This window comes from Poromitra crassiceps (assembly GCF_964638095.1).
Source record: "Poromitra crassiceps genome assembly, chromosome: 14".
NCBI classification, from domain to species: domain Eukaryota; kingdom Metazoa; phylum Chordata; class Actinopteri; order Beryciformes; family Melamphaidae; genus Poromitra; species Poromitra crassiceps.
Window position 1 is genome coordinate 29,386,936 of NC_139633.1, and position 15,854 is coordinate 29,402,789.

Here is a 15,854-nt window from a genome sequence, read left to right on the forward strand (position 1 = left end):
ATCTCAAATGTACACACATGACATGATAGAACACAGCTGAAGATATTTTAGGAACCGGCAATAACTACCCTTCTTTTATTTATTGGTGGTGATGATGATGATGATGATGATATTATTATCATCCCCAATGGCCAAGGGCCAGCGTGCTCTCATATACCCGGGTTGAAGTAGTAGTAGCGTTAGTTAGTAGTCAAGTCACACTACCTCCCCCGCAGTCTTGGACATGGCTGTAGGAGGGAATCGAACCCGGGTATTGTTTTCTGTCTCACTTGATCATAAGTTGAACATGCTAACCAGTCGGCCATGGAGACAGGCCCGCAATAACTACTCTTCACTTGGGCGTGCAGCTGGTGTACCAAACAACACTGACTTCAATAACGTTGCATTGTAACTTTATGAATGGTTCTCTTCTGACGTCCAGCAAAATACACAGACAGGGACGAACACTATCAACCACTTCTAAAAGTTGAGGTTTATTGAAAGTAAAGAGCTGCCTCTTGGACCTCCATAAATATGCCGAATATAGCACAACACCCTGTACCAGTCGCAAATAAAAACGGTATGTTTGCACGTTTAGTCAGTGATAATAAAGCTATGTCTTAAACGTCCAGATTTTTGAATGGAGTTTGGCATACTGCGCTGCACGATCTAAGGCTAAGATGGCATCCTGCGAGTTTTTAAACAGCGTCCGGAAGTCATATTTGCACATTATGACGCTGATTGCCTGGACTTTCTGACATCTCTTATTGGTATGGTGACTGCATGCAATAGCCTACCATTAGGCTACTTACCATAAGCTGCACTAACACAATGTAAACACAGCAGCAGCTTTAACTAGTCAACATAGTAAAAACACATTCATTGGGTTTGATTTATTGTGTCTATATTTGATTTTAATCTGTATACCATGGATTGACAATGGTCAGGGACTCTGTTTAGTGTCACCATGTGGTCCAGACTATTAAATGGGTATTAAGTATTCGTACTAACAATCAAGATACAATACAAGACACAACCCAGCAAACATAGTCAAGACCGCAATGTCACCGAACTGTATAATTTAAATTTCAGTTGGTCGCAGACCCAGAAAGGTAGGAGGTGGCCGGTGTTGTGCCAAAAACTGATTGCCTGCCAAAAAGTGATTACTGTCAAATAGCCCATCCATAAACCACGTTTATTATAGTCTAGTTTCCAAATAGGCCTAAACAAGGATATCACGTTTTGGCAGGGAGTTGAGTTGAGTAAACTTTATTATCCCCGAGGGGCAATTAGTTGCACAGCCAGCCGTACACGTAAAAAAAAGTCACTTTTTGGCACAACACCAGCTGCATGTTGTACAACAGTTTCCTGAAGACTGTCTCTTACAAAACAAGAAATATATTGCTGTGAAAACACGACATGTAGGTGTCTTTTGTGTTTTTGTTGAATAAAATGTGTTTTTTCATTATTATTTTTTCTGATTCCCCCCATTTTCTCCCCATTTGTACTTGGCCAATTTCCCCCCTGCTGCCCCGGTCGCTGCTCTACACTCTGCCGATCTGGGGAGAGCCGTAGACTAGCACCATGCTTCCTCTGACACATGTGCAGTTGCAGCCGCTTCTTTTCACCTGACAGTGGGGAGCTTTACATACATCCATGATCTCGACCCGCTCGCAAATACGCGAATGTTTTGTTTTTTTCCCAGCTAGGCATTGCCTTTCTCCTGCACTGCCTCTGATTGGACAGTACACATATCCTTTGTAGCAAGGCGGGTTCTGACTGGATAAGATGATTAGGCTAAGCCAATCAGTGACAGAGTGGGGCATAGTTGTGGGGCGTTGGCTTCGGACGACCGGTGTGCAGAGCCGTGGGGTGTCCAGAGTAGATTTTCAAAGTAAAAGCTTATATGCAGAGTGAGTCGTGTTATTGTACAGTAACTTAATGACATTTTTCACGACATAACTCTTATTTTTGAAGGAGCGGCGGGCAAATTTCAAAATATACATAGAGGAAACCCTGGAATTTATTTATTTGGCATATTTCCAAGTCCAACCGGCCAATTGAGCCAACAACCCTTTAATTTTAAAATACCGGCTAATAGCCGGCAATTACCGGCTAACGGAATCCCTGGTTGCTGCTTGGTTTGTCCAGATGAGAACGATGACCTTTGAACTCTGGGGGCACCAAATAACGATGCCGAGTGACCGAGTCCCCTAACAAGAGAACTGTGGTTAATTCCACCCACTACAGTGTGTGTGTGTGTGTGTGTTTCTCATGTGTATTAATGTGTGTCTGTGTGTGTGTGTGCGTTACAGGTGTACATGGCCTGTCAGTCCATGCTGATCGTGCTAGTTGGAGCAGTGCCTCAGTACCAGGAGCAGGACGGAGGGTTGTCCAGCCAGCAGGAGGTGCTGCAGAGCACCAGCTTCACCCACGACCAGGACTCCATCGTCACGGAGGTGAGACCCAGCACCTGGACTTCCCAGCACCTGCAGACTCTTAGCAGACTTTGCGGGAGCATTCCTGGGAAGGCTCCAAATCCACTCTTCATCCAGTCCACACGGGGCCCCAGGCAGACTTTCTGCAGACTTCCAGAGAGTCGGCTTCGGGTGCAGACGTCACCACGCGTCACTGATTTAATTACCCACAATTCATTCATTGCAAGATGGACGTGACATTGTTGTTTTTCTAATAGAGTACCGCAGGGATGACATCTTTTTGTAGGCCAACCCAGAAGTTAGCATCGCCTGGTTCCCTCGTTTGGAAGTTAATTTTTGTATGGGGATTTTGGTTACATGGATTTTTGTATGGGGATTTTGTTACATGGATTTTGTATGGGGATTTTGGTTAGCTGAATTGTTGTATGGGGATTTCGGTTAGATGGATTTTTGTATGGGGATTTTGGTTACATGGATTTTTGTATGGGGATTTTGGTTAGCTGAATTTTTGTTTGGGGATTTTGGTTAGATGGATTTTTGTATGGGGTTTTTGGTTAGATGGATTTTTGTATGGGGTTTTTGGTTAGATGGATTTTTGTATGGGGTTTTTGGTTAGATGGATTTTTGTATGGGGTTTTTGGTTAGATGGATTTTTGTATGGGGTTTTTGGTTAGATGCCTGAAATAAGGTCTGTGGTTAACAAACGTTTATGAAACTGCAATCTTTGTGTTCAGCAAGATCATCTTCACAAATGAACACCACTTTTCAGATTTTTGTAAATTGCATTTATGCTTCAAACATCATAAATGTGGTGTTTATTTGTGAAGATTATCTTGCTGAACACAAAGGTCTCATAGATTTCATACATTTAACCACAGATCTCATTTCAGGCATCTCGCCTAAATCCCCATACAAAAATTCATCTAACCAAAACCCCCATACAAAAATCCATCTAACCAAAACCCCCATACAAAAATCCATCTAACCAAAACCCCCATACAAAAACCCCATTGACTTCCAGGCGAGGGAACCAGGCGATGCTAACTTATTATGAATGTGTAAAGCAATGACTTTATTAAAACATGACTTGACTTATGTAGGCCAGCATCCAACCACATCATGACACAGTAAGCAAAGTGCATTTTAGTATCGTAATCTTTAAGTGATGATAGCCTATAAAAGCTGTGTAGTGTAATGCCAAATAGCTAGGCTATGAAAAATGGCAGAAAAACAAACAAAAAGAAAGTGTGCATGGTTGTAGTTGTCGCGTTGCCACAGCAACGAGTGAAACAGACTTGAGGTCTGTCTATCAGCCTAGCAGTCTCTTGACCTCGCAGACTTGACGTGATGACATTGAACACTAGGGTCGGGCATCGAGAACTCGTTCGTTGCAAAATTCTGACAGGTCCTCACAGGTCAAAATTGACACAGGTGTGTGTATGTGTGTGTGTGCGTGTGTGTTCCTCAGTGGTTCCTCATCAAACAGCAGGCCTATAAGGTGCACCTGGCGGGCTCTCTGTTCTTCGTGGGGGTTCTGGTGGGCAACGTGGTGTTCGGCCCGCTGTCCGACAAGATCGGCAGGAGACCCGTCTTCCTGACAGGTGAGGAGGGTGCTGGTTGTTGTGGTTTATTTTCTTATTTTTATTATGGAAAATTCACGTTTTCTTTTCAATAGCTTCCATGTAATGTGATGCAGTCACTCTAGCACTGAAATCCAATACAAAGACGTGTGTGTCTCCTATTTGTTCAGTGTAGTAAATCATTTCTGGTATAGATTCAGAGTCACCGCATCACATTACATGGAAATTATATGATGGGTCGTTGAAAAGTTTTGAAATTTTATTCATGAAAATGTGTGTGAAACGGAACGCTTCACGATGACCTGTGTGGGCGGGGCTAGAGAACCGCTGACGGCGAATGAAGGAGAGGATAGTGACTGGAAATGAGTAACGTAACATGTAGGAAATGACATGTGGGGGCTCGTGCTGAGGGCAAAGTGGCTTCATCAGAAGAGGAAATGGCAACATTTCAGCACAGACCCCTGGTGGCTGCTCCACCTAGGGAGAGCCGTAGACTAGCACCATGCTTCCTCCGACAATATTCACAGCCCATTGCTAAAATGGTATGTGTGCGCCCCAACTATTTCCCTGTTGTTACACTACTCTGTGAAGAGATCATCCTCCATGCATGTCCAAACTTGTGCGCAAAGCAGCTAGCTAGCAAACATGCCATAAAGCAACTAGCTAGCAAACGCCATGAATGGCTCAAAAACGTCCAGTTTCTGTCGTTCCAGAATCCACATTCAGGTTTAGGGGAGCCTGGTTGTGACCAAAGGCAGAAAGAGGCCCAGCCCAAACACCGGCTGTTTGTATGGATTTACTTGTATGTCCGCAGATCCACCTTAGCCACAATGTTGTCTTTGTGGTGCAAAGAACGTGCACGAGTGGGGGGGGGGGGTTCACTATATAGTAGACCAGCGTTTCTCAACTGGTGGGTCGCGGGGCCGTTTTTATTGGGTCGTGGACATTGGCCCATTTTTTTTTTTTTTTTTTTTTTTTTTTTTCATATTTCATTTGAGTTAAATTCAGATTATTGAAACTGGATTAGCCTGACCAGTTTTACTTGTTTAACAAGCTGAAGCATATGCTCTGCCTGTAATTCAAGCGAAGTCTGCCTTTTCATTTCATATTTAATTTTAGTTCAATTCAGATGATTGAAACTGGATTAGCATGGCCCCAGTTTAATTAAAAGTTATGACCAGTTTAACTAAAAAGCATATAGCCTGCCTGTGATTCAAGAAAAGTCTGCCTTTTTATTTCATATTAGTTAAATTCAGACTATTGAAACTGGATTAGCATGACCAGGTTAACTTGTTTTATTATTATTATTATTATTAACTTGTTTAAAAACATATAGGCATGTAATTCAAGATAAGTCTGCCTTTTATTTCATATTTCATACAGTTCAAATAAGACTTTCTGAGCATGACCAGTTTGACTTGCCTGTAATTCAAGTCTGCCTTATTTCAATTGGTTTTTAGCCCTAGTTGCACTTCTGTTGCACTTTTTTGTTCATTTGAGGTTTATAACAGTGCATGAAGGCATTGTGTATTAAATTAATGCGCTATTTTTTGTGCAATAAATTTGAGTGGTTTAAAAAAAAATCAGAAATTTGGGTCGCGACTTCATGACAAGGAAAATAGTGGGTCCTGAGGCTACACCAGTTGAGAACCACTGTAGTAGACCCTTCTCACAGGGGACATTTTGTGTCGAAAAAGGCAGGGAAAACACAGGTGCAAGCAAAACACTAATGAGGGTTTCAAACTTCCATGATTGGAATGTGGAAACCCTCATTAGTGTTTTGCTTGCACCTGTGTTTATTCTGCCTTTTCGACACAAAATGGCCCCCGTGAAAAGGGTCTATTGGCATGACAAAACAGCTCAAGAGGTACATAAGACAAAAAAGGTTGGGAACCACTGCTTAACACTCTCTCTCTCTCCCCCCCCTCTCTCCCCCTTCTCTTTCTCTTTCTCTCTCTCTTGCCCCCCCCTCTCTCTCTCCACCTCTCTCTCTCCCCCTTCCTCTCAATCTCTCCCCCTTCCTCCCTTTCTCTCCCCCTTCCTCTCTCTCTCTCTCTCCCCCTTCCTCTCTCTCTCTCAGCTCTGTTTTTCGAGGTGTTGTTTGGTTATGTCACAGCCTTTGCTCCCAGTTACGAGGTGTTCGCCGTGTCTCGGCTGCTGGTGGGGATGATGAACGGAGGCATGGGTCTGGTCTGCTTCGTCCTCACTCAGGAGTACGTGGGCAAGTCCTACTGGGCCATGACCGGTATGACACACACCGCCTCAGGGAGGGAGGGAGTGTCGCCCCCTGGTGGTGGGGATGAGACCTATCCAAATGAACTTATTCATGTTCATAGTTCACAATTTTGAACTACAGATCCTTTCCAAAAAATTAGAATATCATGGAAATAACATGGATAACCGTGGACTTCAGCAGGAAGTCAGGAAGTAACACAGGTGCGAGCATGAACACGAATGACTGTTTCCAACTTCCAATCCATTTATGCGTTCCAGTGCTGGGGCCCTCATGAATGTTTTGCTTGCACCTGTGTTATTTCCTGCCTTTTAGACACAAAATGGCTGCTGTGAAAAAGGCGGAGTATGGTAATTGCCGATGGCATGGAAGGTTCCAGAGACTTCCGCCTTGTTACTGTGTTGTGGCATGGATGATGTGGAAAATCCAGTCACCTGACACAGCCTGGTACTTCAAATGTAGCTACTGCCATCTTGTGGCACTTGTACGTTACTACATTATATCACAGGCACCAGGACAACTTTGATGAACATGAAGCTGACGTGTGATTTCTAACCCCACATAGGATAAGCAATAACCACGCCCTGTGGCGCTGGGATTGGCCAGGAGCATTGAAGCTTGGGACTAAAGCACCTGGGGTTTTTCATCTTTTAAAATAAAGATGTTTAAAAAACTATTGCTTGTTACATTTTCAGTGCTGTACCTTTTCTCTGGGTAAGAATTGAGCTTGAAATTAACGATATGATACATTATATTATATGAGCTATGAACGTGAACACAACACCGTTTATATTATTGCATGTTTTTGTAGATTGTGTACATTGTACAATTATTATACTTATTATTATTATTATGCTAAGGAAGGTAGGTGACCATAATTAATTTCAATGTCCGCTCTCTATGTCCGCTCTCGAAATCGTTGTCCGTTCTCAAGAGCTATAGAGAGCCGCAGTAACGAGTCCGGAAATCATCGATGCTAACAGCCCTGGTTCAACACAGTTTTCGCCTATGGGAGTTTTGAATGGGTTTTTGGCGCGATGCTTCTAATAATCTCTCTGGGCAACGCTGGCTTAATCAAACGCGAACCAGTGTTTAGTAACATCATCTTCACACACGAGGACCACTTTTACGAGTTTTGAAGCTTTTACTTGCCGTTAAAAGGACGGCTAGCTAGCAAACGGCTAAATGAGACTACACTTTTGAGTCGATGGGGATATATACGTCAATAACGTCACCACTTCAAAGGGCGAACACGGAAATTCTCTTTCCCTCACCTGGTTCAGCCCGTTCATCCCGGGGTAATCAGTGCACACATCAACAACAGTCCAGGTTGAGTGCTGACGTGACGTGGAGCCTATGCGACAGTGTGTAGTTCTGGATTAGCTTAGCTGGAGCATTTTACCTCTAGGGCTCGCATTTACGCTTCAAAACTCATGAAAGTGGTCCTCATGTGTGAAGATTATCCCGCTGAACCTTGGTTCGCGTTTGATTAAACTTGCGTTGCCCAGATACCTTATTTGAAGCATCACGCCAAAAACCCATTCAAAAATCCCATAGACAGAAACAGTGTTGAACCAGGAAGTTCGGGACTTCCGCATTCAGCCTACAAAAATACGTCATCCCTGCGGCTCTCTATTCAGTTGGTTCATGAAATCGCTGGGCTGCGTGCCCTCCAGTGTTGCTCCTGGCCAATCCCGGCGCCACAGGGCGTGGTTATTGCTTATCCTATGTGGGGTTAGAAATCACGCGAAGCTGACACCTTCACTTTGTTTAGTGTGTAAGAACCAATCAGATGTCTTCGGAAGAGAAAGTGGTTCGCACTCCTAGAAGAAATACATTTTCCAAGACTGTTTAGTGTTTCCCATAGGATTTAGTGAGACTGGTGGGTGGACCACCCCGGACCCTGTACTGAAGTCCGCCAGAAGAAAATGTTGTACATGTCAAAGTTAAAGGTCCCTCTTTGTGTAAAAGAAGATGTCCTTGCTTTTTTGATAATGAAGGACTTGGGCGAGCTATAAACGTCATGGAAATCTCAACACCCAGATGAAACCACATCAGCAATGTAACGAGGAAAAATGCCTTCAAACGAGCCGTTTTGACTTCCGTGATTTTGTGACATCACAAAGTGACACTCATTTAAGTTGCCCACTTACGCCTGGGACACACCACAAACGTCTCCATCGCAGCACGTCACGGAAGCGTGGCGATAGCTGTGTACTACACGTCTATGAAGCATGACGATAGCTGTGTAGTACACTGCTATGAAGCATGATGATAGCTGTGTACTACACGTCTATGAAGCATGACGATAGCTGTGTACTACACGTCTATGAAGCATGACGATAGCTGTGTACTACACGTCTATGAAGCATGATGATAGCTGTGTACTACACGGCTATGAAGCATGATGATAGCTGTGTACTACACGTCTATGAAGCGTGATGATAGCTGTGTACTACACGTCTATGAAGCATGACGATAGCTGTGTACTACACGCTATGAAGCATGACGATAGCTGTGTACTACACGTCTATGAAGCGTGATGATAGCTGTGTACTACACGTCTATGAAGCGTGATGATAGCTGTGTACTACACGTCTATGAAGCATGACGATAGCTGTGTACTACACGCTATGAAGCATGATGATAGCTGTGTACTACACGCTATGAAGCGTGATGATAGCTGTGTACTACACGTCTATGAAGCGTGATGATAGCTGTGTACTACACGCTATGAAGCGTGATGATAGCTGTGTACTACACGTCTATGAAGCGTGACGATAGCTGTGTACTACACGTCTATGAAGCATGAAGATAGCTGTGTACTACACGTCTATGAAGCATGATGATAGCTGTGTACTACACGTCTATGAAGCATGATGATAGCTGTGTACTACACGCTATGAAGCGTGATGATAGCTGTGTACTACACGTCTATGAAGCATGAAGATAGCTGTGTACTACAGGGCTATGAAGCGTGATGATAGCTGTGTACTACACGTCTATGAAGCATGAGGATAGCTGTGTACTACACGGCTATGAAGCATGATGATAGCTGTGTACTACACGTCTATGAAGCGTGACGATAGCTGTGTACTACACGGCTATGAAGCGTGACGATAGCTGTGTACTACACGTCTATGAAGCGTGACGATAGCTGTGTACTACACGTCTATGAAGCATGAAGATAGCTGTGTACTACACGTCTATGAAGCATGATGATAGCTGTGTACTACACGTCTATGAAGCGTGATGATAGCTGTGTACTACACGTCTATGAAGCATGATAGCTGTGTACTACACGTCTATGAAGCGTGATGATAGCTGTGTACTACACGTCTATGAAGCGTGATGATAGCTGTGTACTACACGTCTATGAAGCATGATGATAGCTGTGTACTACACGTCTATGAAGCGTGACGATAGCTGTGTACTACACGTCTATGAAGCGTGACGATAGCTGTGTACTACACGTCTATGAAGCGTGACGATAGCTGTGTACTACACGGCTATGAAGCGTGACGATAGCTGTGTACTACACGGCTATGAAGCGTGATGATAGCTGTGTACTACACGTCTATGAAGCATGATGATAGCTGTGTACTACACGTCTATGAAGCATGATGATAGCTGTGTACTACACGTCTATGAAGCATGACGATAGCTGTGTACTACACGTCTATGAAGCATGATGATAGCTGTGTACTACACGTCTATGAAGCATGATGATAGCTGTGTACTACACGTCTATGAAGCATGACGATAGCTGTGTACTACACGTCTATGAAGCATGACGATAGCTGTGTACTACACGTCTATGAAGCATGATGATAGCTGTGTACTACACGTCTATGAAGCATGATGATAGCTGTGTACTACACGTCTATGAAGCATGACGATAGCTGTGTACTACACGTCTATGAAGCGTGACGATAGCTGTGTACTACACGTCTATGAAGCGTGACGATAGCTGTGTACTACACGTCTATGAAGCATGATGATAGCTGTGTACTACACGGCTATGAAGCGTGATGATAGCTGTGTACTACACGTCTATGAAGCATGATGATAGCTGTGTACTACACGTCTATGAAGCGTGACGATAGCTGTGTACTACACGTCTATGAAGCGTGATGATAGCTGTGTACTACACGGCTATGAAGCGTGATGATAGCTGTGTACTACACGGCTATGAAGCGTGATGATAGCTGTGTACTACACGTCTATGAAGCGTGAAGATAGCTGTGTACTACACGGCTATGAAGCGTGATGATAGCTGTGTACTACACGTCTATGAAGCGTGAAGATAGCTGTGTACTACACGGCTATGAAGTGTGATGATAGCTGTGTACTACACGTCTATGAAGCGTGAAGATAGCTGTGTACTACACGGCTATGAAGCGTGATGATAGCTGTGTACTACACGTCTATGAAGCGTGAAGATAGCTGTGTACTACACGGCTATGAAGCGTGATGATAGCTGTGTACTACACGTCTATGAAGCGTGATGATAGCTGTGTACTACACGGCTATGAAGCGTGATGATAGCTGTGTACTACACGGCTATGAAGCGTGATGATAGCTGTGTACTACACGTCTATGAAGCATGATGATAGCTGTGTACTACACGGCTATGAAGCGTGATGATAGCTGTGTACTACACGGCTATGAAGCGTGATGATAGCTGTGTACTACACGGCTATGAAGCGTGATGATAGCTGTGTACTACACGTCTATGAAGCGTGATGATAGCTGTGTACTACACGTCTATGAAGCGTGAAGATAGCTGTGTACTACACGGCTATGAAGCATGAAGATAGCTGTGTACTACACGTCTATGAAGCGTGACGATAGCTGTGTACTACACGTCTATGAAGCGTGAAGATAGCTGTGTACTACACGTCTATGAAGCGTGATGATAGCTGTGTACTACACGTCTATGAAGCGTGATGATAGCTGTGTACTACACGGTTATGAAGCATGATGATAGCTGTGTACTACACGCTATGAAGCATGATGATAGCTGTGTACTACACGGCTATGAAGCGTGATGATAGCTGTGTACTACACGGCTATGAAGCATGATGATAGCTGTGTACTACACGTCTATGAAGCGTGACGATAGCTGTGTACTACACGTCTATGAAGCATGATGATAGCTGTGTACTACATGTCTATGAAGCATGATGATAGCTGTGTACTACACGCTATGAAGCATGATGATAGCTGTGTACTACACGGCTATGAAGCGTGACGATAGCTGTGTACTACACGTCTATGAAGCATGATGATAGCTGTGTACTACACGTCTATGAAGCGTGAAGATAGCTGTGTACTACACGCTATGAAGCGTGATGATAGCTGTGTACTACACGCTATGAAGCGTGACGATAGCTGTGTACTACACGTCTATGAAGCATGAGGATAGCTGTGTACTACACGGCTATGAAGCATGATGATAGCTGTGTACTACACGGCTATGAAGCATGATGATAGCTGTGTACTACACGTCTATGAAGCGTGACGATAGCTGTGTACTACACGTCTATGAAGCATGAAGATAGCTGTGTACTACACGTCTATGAAGCATGACGATAGCTGTGTACTACACGCTATGAAGCATGATGATATCTGTGTCGTACACGGCTATGAAGCATGATGATAGCTGTGTACTACACGGCTATGAAGCATGACGATAGCTGTGTACTACACGTCTATGAAGCATGATGATAGCTGTGTACTACACGCTATGAAGCATGATGATATCTGTGTAGTACACGGCTATGAAGCATGATGATAGCTGTGTACTACACGGCTATGAAGCATGACGATAGCTGTGTACTACACGCTATGAAGCATGATGATATCTGTGTAGTACACGGCTATGAAGCATGATGATAGCTGTGTACTACACGGCTATGAAGCATGACGATAGCTGTGTACTACACGTCTATGAAGCATGATGATAGCTGTGTACTACACGCTATGAAGCATGATGATATCTGTGTAGTACACGGCTATGAAGCATGATGATAGCTGTGTACTACACGTCTATGAAGCGTGATGATAGCTGTGTACTACACGGCTATGAAGCATGACGATAGCTGTGTACTACACGTCTATGAAGCATGATGATAGCTGTGTACTACACGGCTATGAAGCATGATGATAGCTGTGTACTACACGTCTATGAAGCATGACGATAGCTGTGTACTACACGGCTATGAAGCGTGATGATAGCTGTGTACTACACGTCTATGAAGCGTGAAGATAGCTGTGTACTACACGTCTATGAAGCATGACGATAGCTGTGTACTACACGTCTATGAAGCGTGACGATAGCTGTGTACTACACGTCTATGAAGCATGATAGCTGTGTACTACACGTCTATGAAGCATGATAGCTGTGTACTACACGTCTATGAAGCATGATGATAGCTGTGTACTACACGTCTATGAAGCGTGATGATAGCTGTGTACTACACGTCTATGAAGCATGATAGCTGTGTACTACACGTCTATGAAGCGTGACGATAGCATAGCTATACCAGGCTGTGATACCATACCTTATAACACTCTAACACGGCATGATAAAAAGTAACATGAACTTCTGCTCCACTCCAAAAAGTTCATGTTGCTTTTCTATCATGCTGTGTTAGAGAGTGTTATAAGGTATGGTATCACATACCTTATACATGTTTTATGCCATTAAAAATAGCATGAATAGGACCTTTTAAATATATCAATTCTGGTGCACTTTGAGAGCAAAATTAACAAATTAGACTATGGTGAGAGAAATTATGCCACCATTCATGTTAGAAGAGAAAATAAAATATTGCTTTGAAAATTTAGAAAAATCATGGCGAGCTTTATTCTGATTCTGTTGACGATCGCGTGTGTGTGTGTGTGTGTGTGTGTGTGTGTGTGTGTGCGTGTGCGTGCGTGCGTGCGTGCGTGCGTGTGTGTGCGCACGCGTCTTCCAGGGACATTGACCAACATGACGTTTGCAGTGGGCATCGCTCTGTTCGCAGCGCTGGGTTACTACATCCGGCCATGGAGGAACCTCGCCACGGCCGCCAACTCGCCCGGCGTCTTCTTCTTCCTGCTGTGTGTGTGAGTAGCAACCCATAGAGTAGCATCCTCTTCCTGCTGCTGTGTGTGTGTGAGTAGCAACCCATAGAGTAGCACCCTCTTCCTCCTGCTGTGTGTGTGTGAGTAGCAACCCATAGAGTAGCATCCTCTTCCTCCTGCTGTGTGTGTGAGTAGCAACCCATAGAGTAGCATCCTCTTCTTCCTGCTGTGTGTGTGAGTAGCAACCCATAGAGTAGCATCCTCTTCCTCCTGCTGTGTGTGTGTGAGTAGCACCCTCTTCCTCCTGCTGTGTGTGTGAGTAGCAACCCATAGAGTAGCATCCTCTTTCTCCTGCTGTGTGTGTGTGAGTAGCAACCCATAGAGTAGCGCAGGAATGAGACCTGAAGTAGCACGTTTTAGGACTTCTGAAGCGTAAAATGCGATTTTCAGAAAACTTAAAAGTGGTCCTCGTTTGTGAAGATGATCTTGCTGAACACAAACTTCTCTGTTTCATAAACGTTTGTTAACCACAGACTTTATTTCATGCATTTAACAGAAATCCCCGTACAAAAATTCCATGACCTTTTCCTCGTAGGAACCAGCAGCACAGGAACTTCTGAGTAAGCCTGCAGGAATACGTCATCCCTGTGGTACTCAATTCATTACTCCTCTCCTCTCCTCTCCTCTAGGACTCTTCCAGAATCTCCTCGTTGGTTGTATTCTCAGGGTCAGACGGAGCGCGCTGAGGAGGTGAACATGTTAATATATTCTACTTTGGGCTGGTATAATATCTGAAGGTAATATTTGTTCTTATTGTCCCCAGGGTTCCTACACAGGTCTGGCAAGTCTGGAAAAGTATAAAAAATGAATGTGATGATTTCCAGGTCTTGAGTAGTTTGTGAATTTGAAAAATGTCTGGAAAAGTCTAGAAAAATGTTCAGGTTCAGGGTTCGATACACATAATTCTAGCTTTTATGTTGTTGTAGACCAACTTTGAGTGCAGTTTTTTGATGTGAAGAAGAATGTTCAGATCGAGGGATGCTCTTATTACCCAACCGCTGTCAGCAGCATTATGCCAAATACCCACCAAAATCATATCCATGGGATAGGAGGAGAAGGGGGACCTATATTAGATACATTTTAATTATAGGGGCATCACGGTACGTGAAACGACACGACGAATACGTCAAATCCAGAAGCACCTAAACGCTGTTTGAACGCCATTGAATTGAATTAAACGCCACAGAAGAAGTGGCTAAACGTTACATAACACTGACAAAGCTGTTAACTTGTAAACAAGCAACTTACACCACGTGGGATGACAAGCAAGATGCGGTGAGGAAGAGGGGATGACTCCTTGTCATGTTCCAATAATCCATTAGATGACCGAACGTAATCATTATGGTAAACAAAACTCGCATCCAATAACGTTAAGGCGCTGACAGGGTTCTTTCCGTACTTACTGGGAAAGACAGTGGGGGTATTATATCTTTCAACAGTAACTACAACTTCTTACTACATAAATAAACAAACGGAAACAAGTATAAAACAAATGATTGGTCTTTACTGAATGATCTCAGTCATTACAGCATTGTAGTAGTAAGTTAGTAACAGGCTTGCTGTCAATCTTAACGTTGTTCTTCTGCCGTTTTGTTCTTCTTCTACTGAACATGTAGGTATTTTGACGTTGACTAAAGAAATACTGCCGCCTAGTGGCCGCTTTTAGATAGGATTCCAAATTAGTGCTTAAATCAAACATCAATAGCAAATGCTACATAAAGCAAATACAACAGGGGGAGGGGTTGGTGCACTCTGTTTACAAACTTGTGTACAATAAAGATTTAAAGCAGCTACGAGCAAGATTTTCGATTGTTATTAAACAGTATAATTACAATATTGATGCATCACATCTTACCTATAATAGTAGCTGAAACCAAAGCCGTGTGAATCGGAGATTACTCTCTTGATGATTATTAAGTCTGTGTCTGTCTAAACTCGCGTCACCAGGGGGCTCTCTCTCTCTCTCTGCCTACCGGCGGACCGGATAAACCCGGAAGTGAAACCCGGAAGTGAAACGCAGCTGCCTGCCTTCCCCCGTTCGCGCTGCCTAGCAACATACCATAAACAAGGAGAACGCCATGCATACTCTCGCGAACATCTCTCGTTATATTCTAACAGGTTTTTTGGAAGTTATTTTGTGGTTATGGTGGCTGCTGCAAACCGTTTCATTTCACTTCCTGATCTGCCCTGGCTACAGACAGGCTAACACTGGCCGATTCACTCGGGGTTCAAGCGAGACTACTCTGCGTTGGTCTCGTTTACTATTAGAGGTAAGATGTGATGCATTGATATTAAATTTAGACTGTTTAATAACAATCGAAAATCGCTGCTCTAGAGTAAAACCTTTTTGTGTGGATTGCCTAGATCCTATTAAATAGTGGACATTTATTAATTCCCACTTATTAGACACTATTTCTGATGGTAAAATTAGCATAAAAAGCAGAATTTTGGGATTTGTTGCTTTTTTTCCTGTTGTACCGTATTCGTACCGAA

The 15,854-nt window shown here is 43.6% G+C and overlaps 1 protein-coding gene across 2 annotated transcripts in view; it reads left to right on the forward strand.

Annotated features, from left to right (window-relative positions):
* The window catches only part of slc22a15 (solute carrier family 22 member 15), a 31,498-nt gene that overhangs the window by 429 nt on the left and 15,215 nt on the right, over positions 1 to 15,854 (forward strand). For both annotated transcript variants that reach the window (XR_014553336.1, XM_083651082.1), the window contains exons 2-6: positions 2,295 to 2,438; positions 3,886 to 4,018; positions 6,078 to 6,242; positions 13,214 to 13,343; positions 13,991 to 14,051. Coding sequence is in view for 1 of the 2 variants with exons in the window: in XM_083651082.1 (XP_083507208.1) it covers positions 2,295 to 2,438; positions 3,886 to 4,018; positions 6,078 to 6,242; positions 13,214 to 13,343; positions 13,991 to 14,051 (633 nt within the window). In the remaining variant the exon portion in view is untranslated. The remainder of the gene's footprint in view (positions 1 to 2,294; positions 2,439 to 3,885; positions 4,019 to 6,077; positions 6,243 to 13,213; positions 13,344 to 13,990; positions 14,052 to 15,854) is intronic.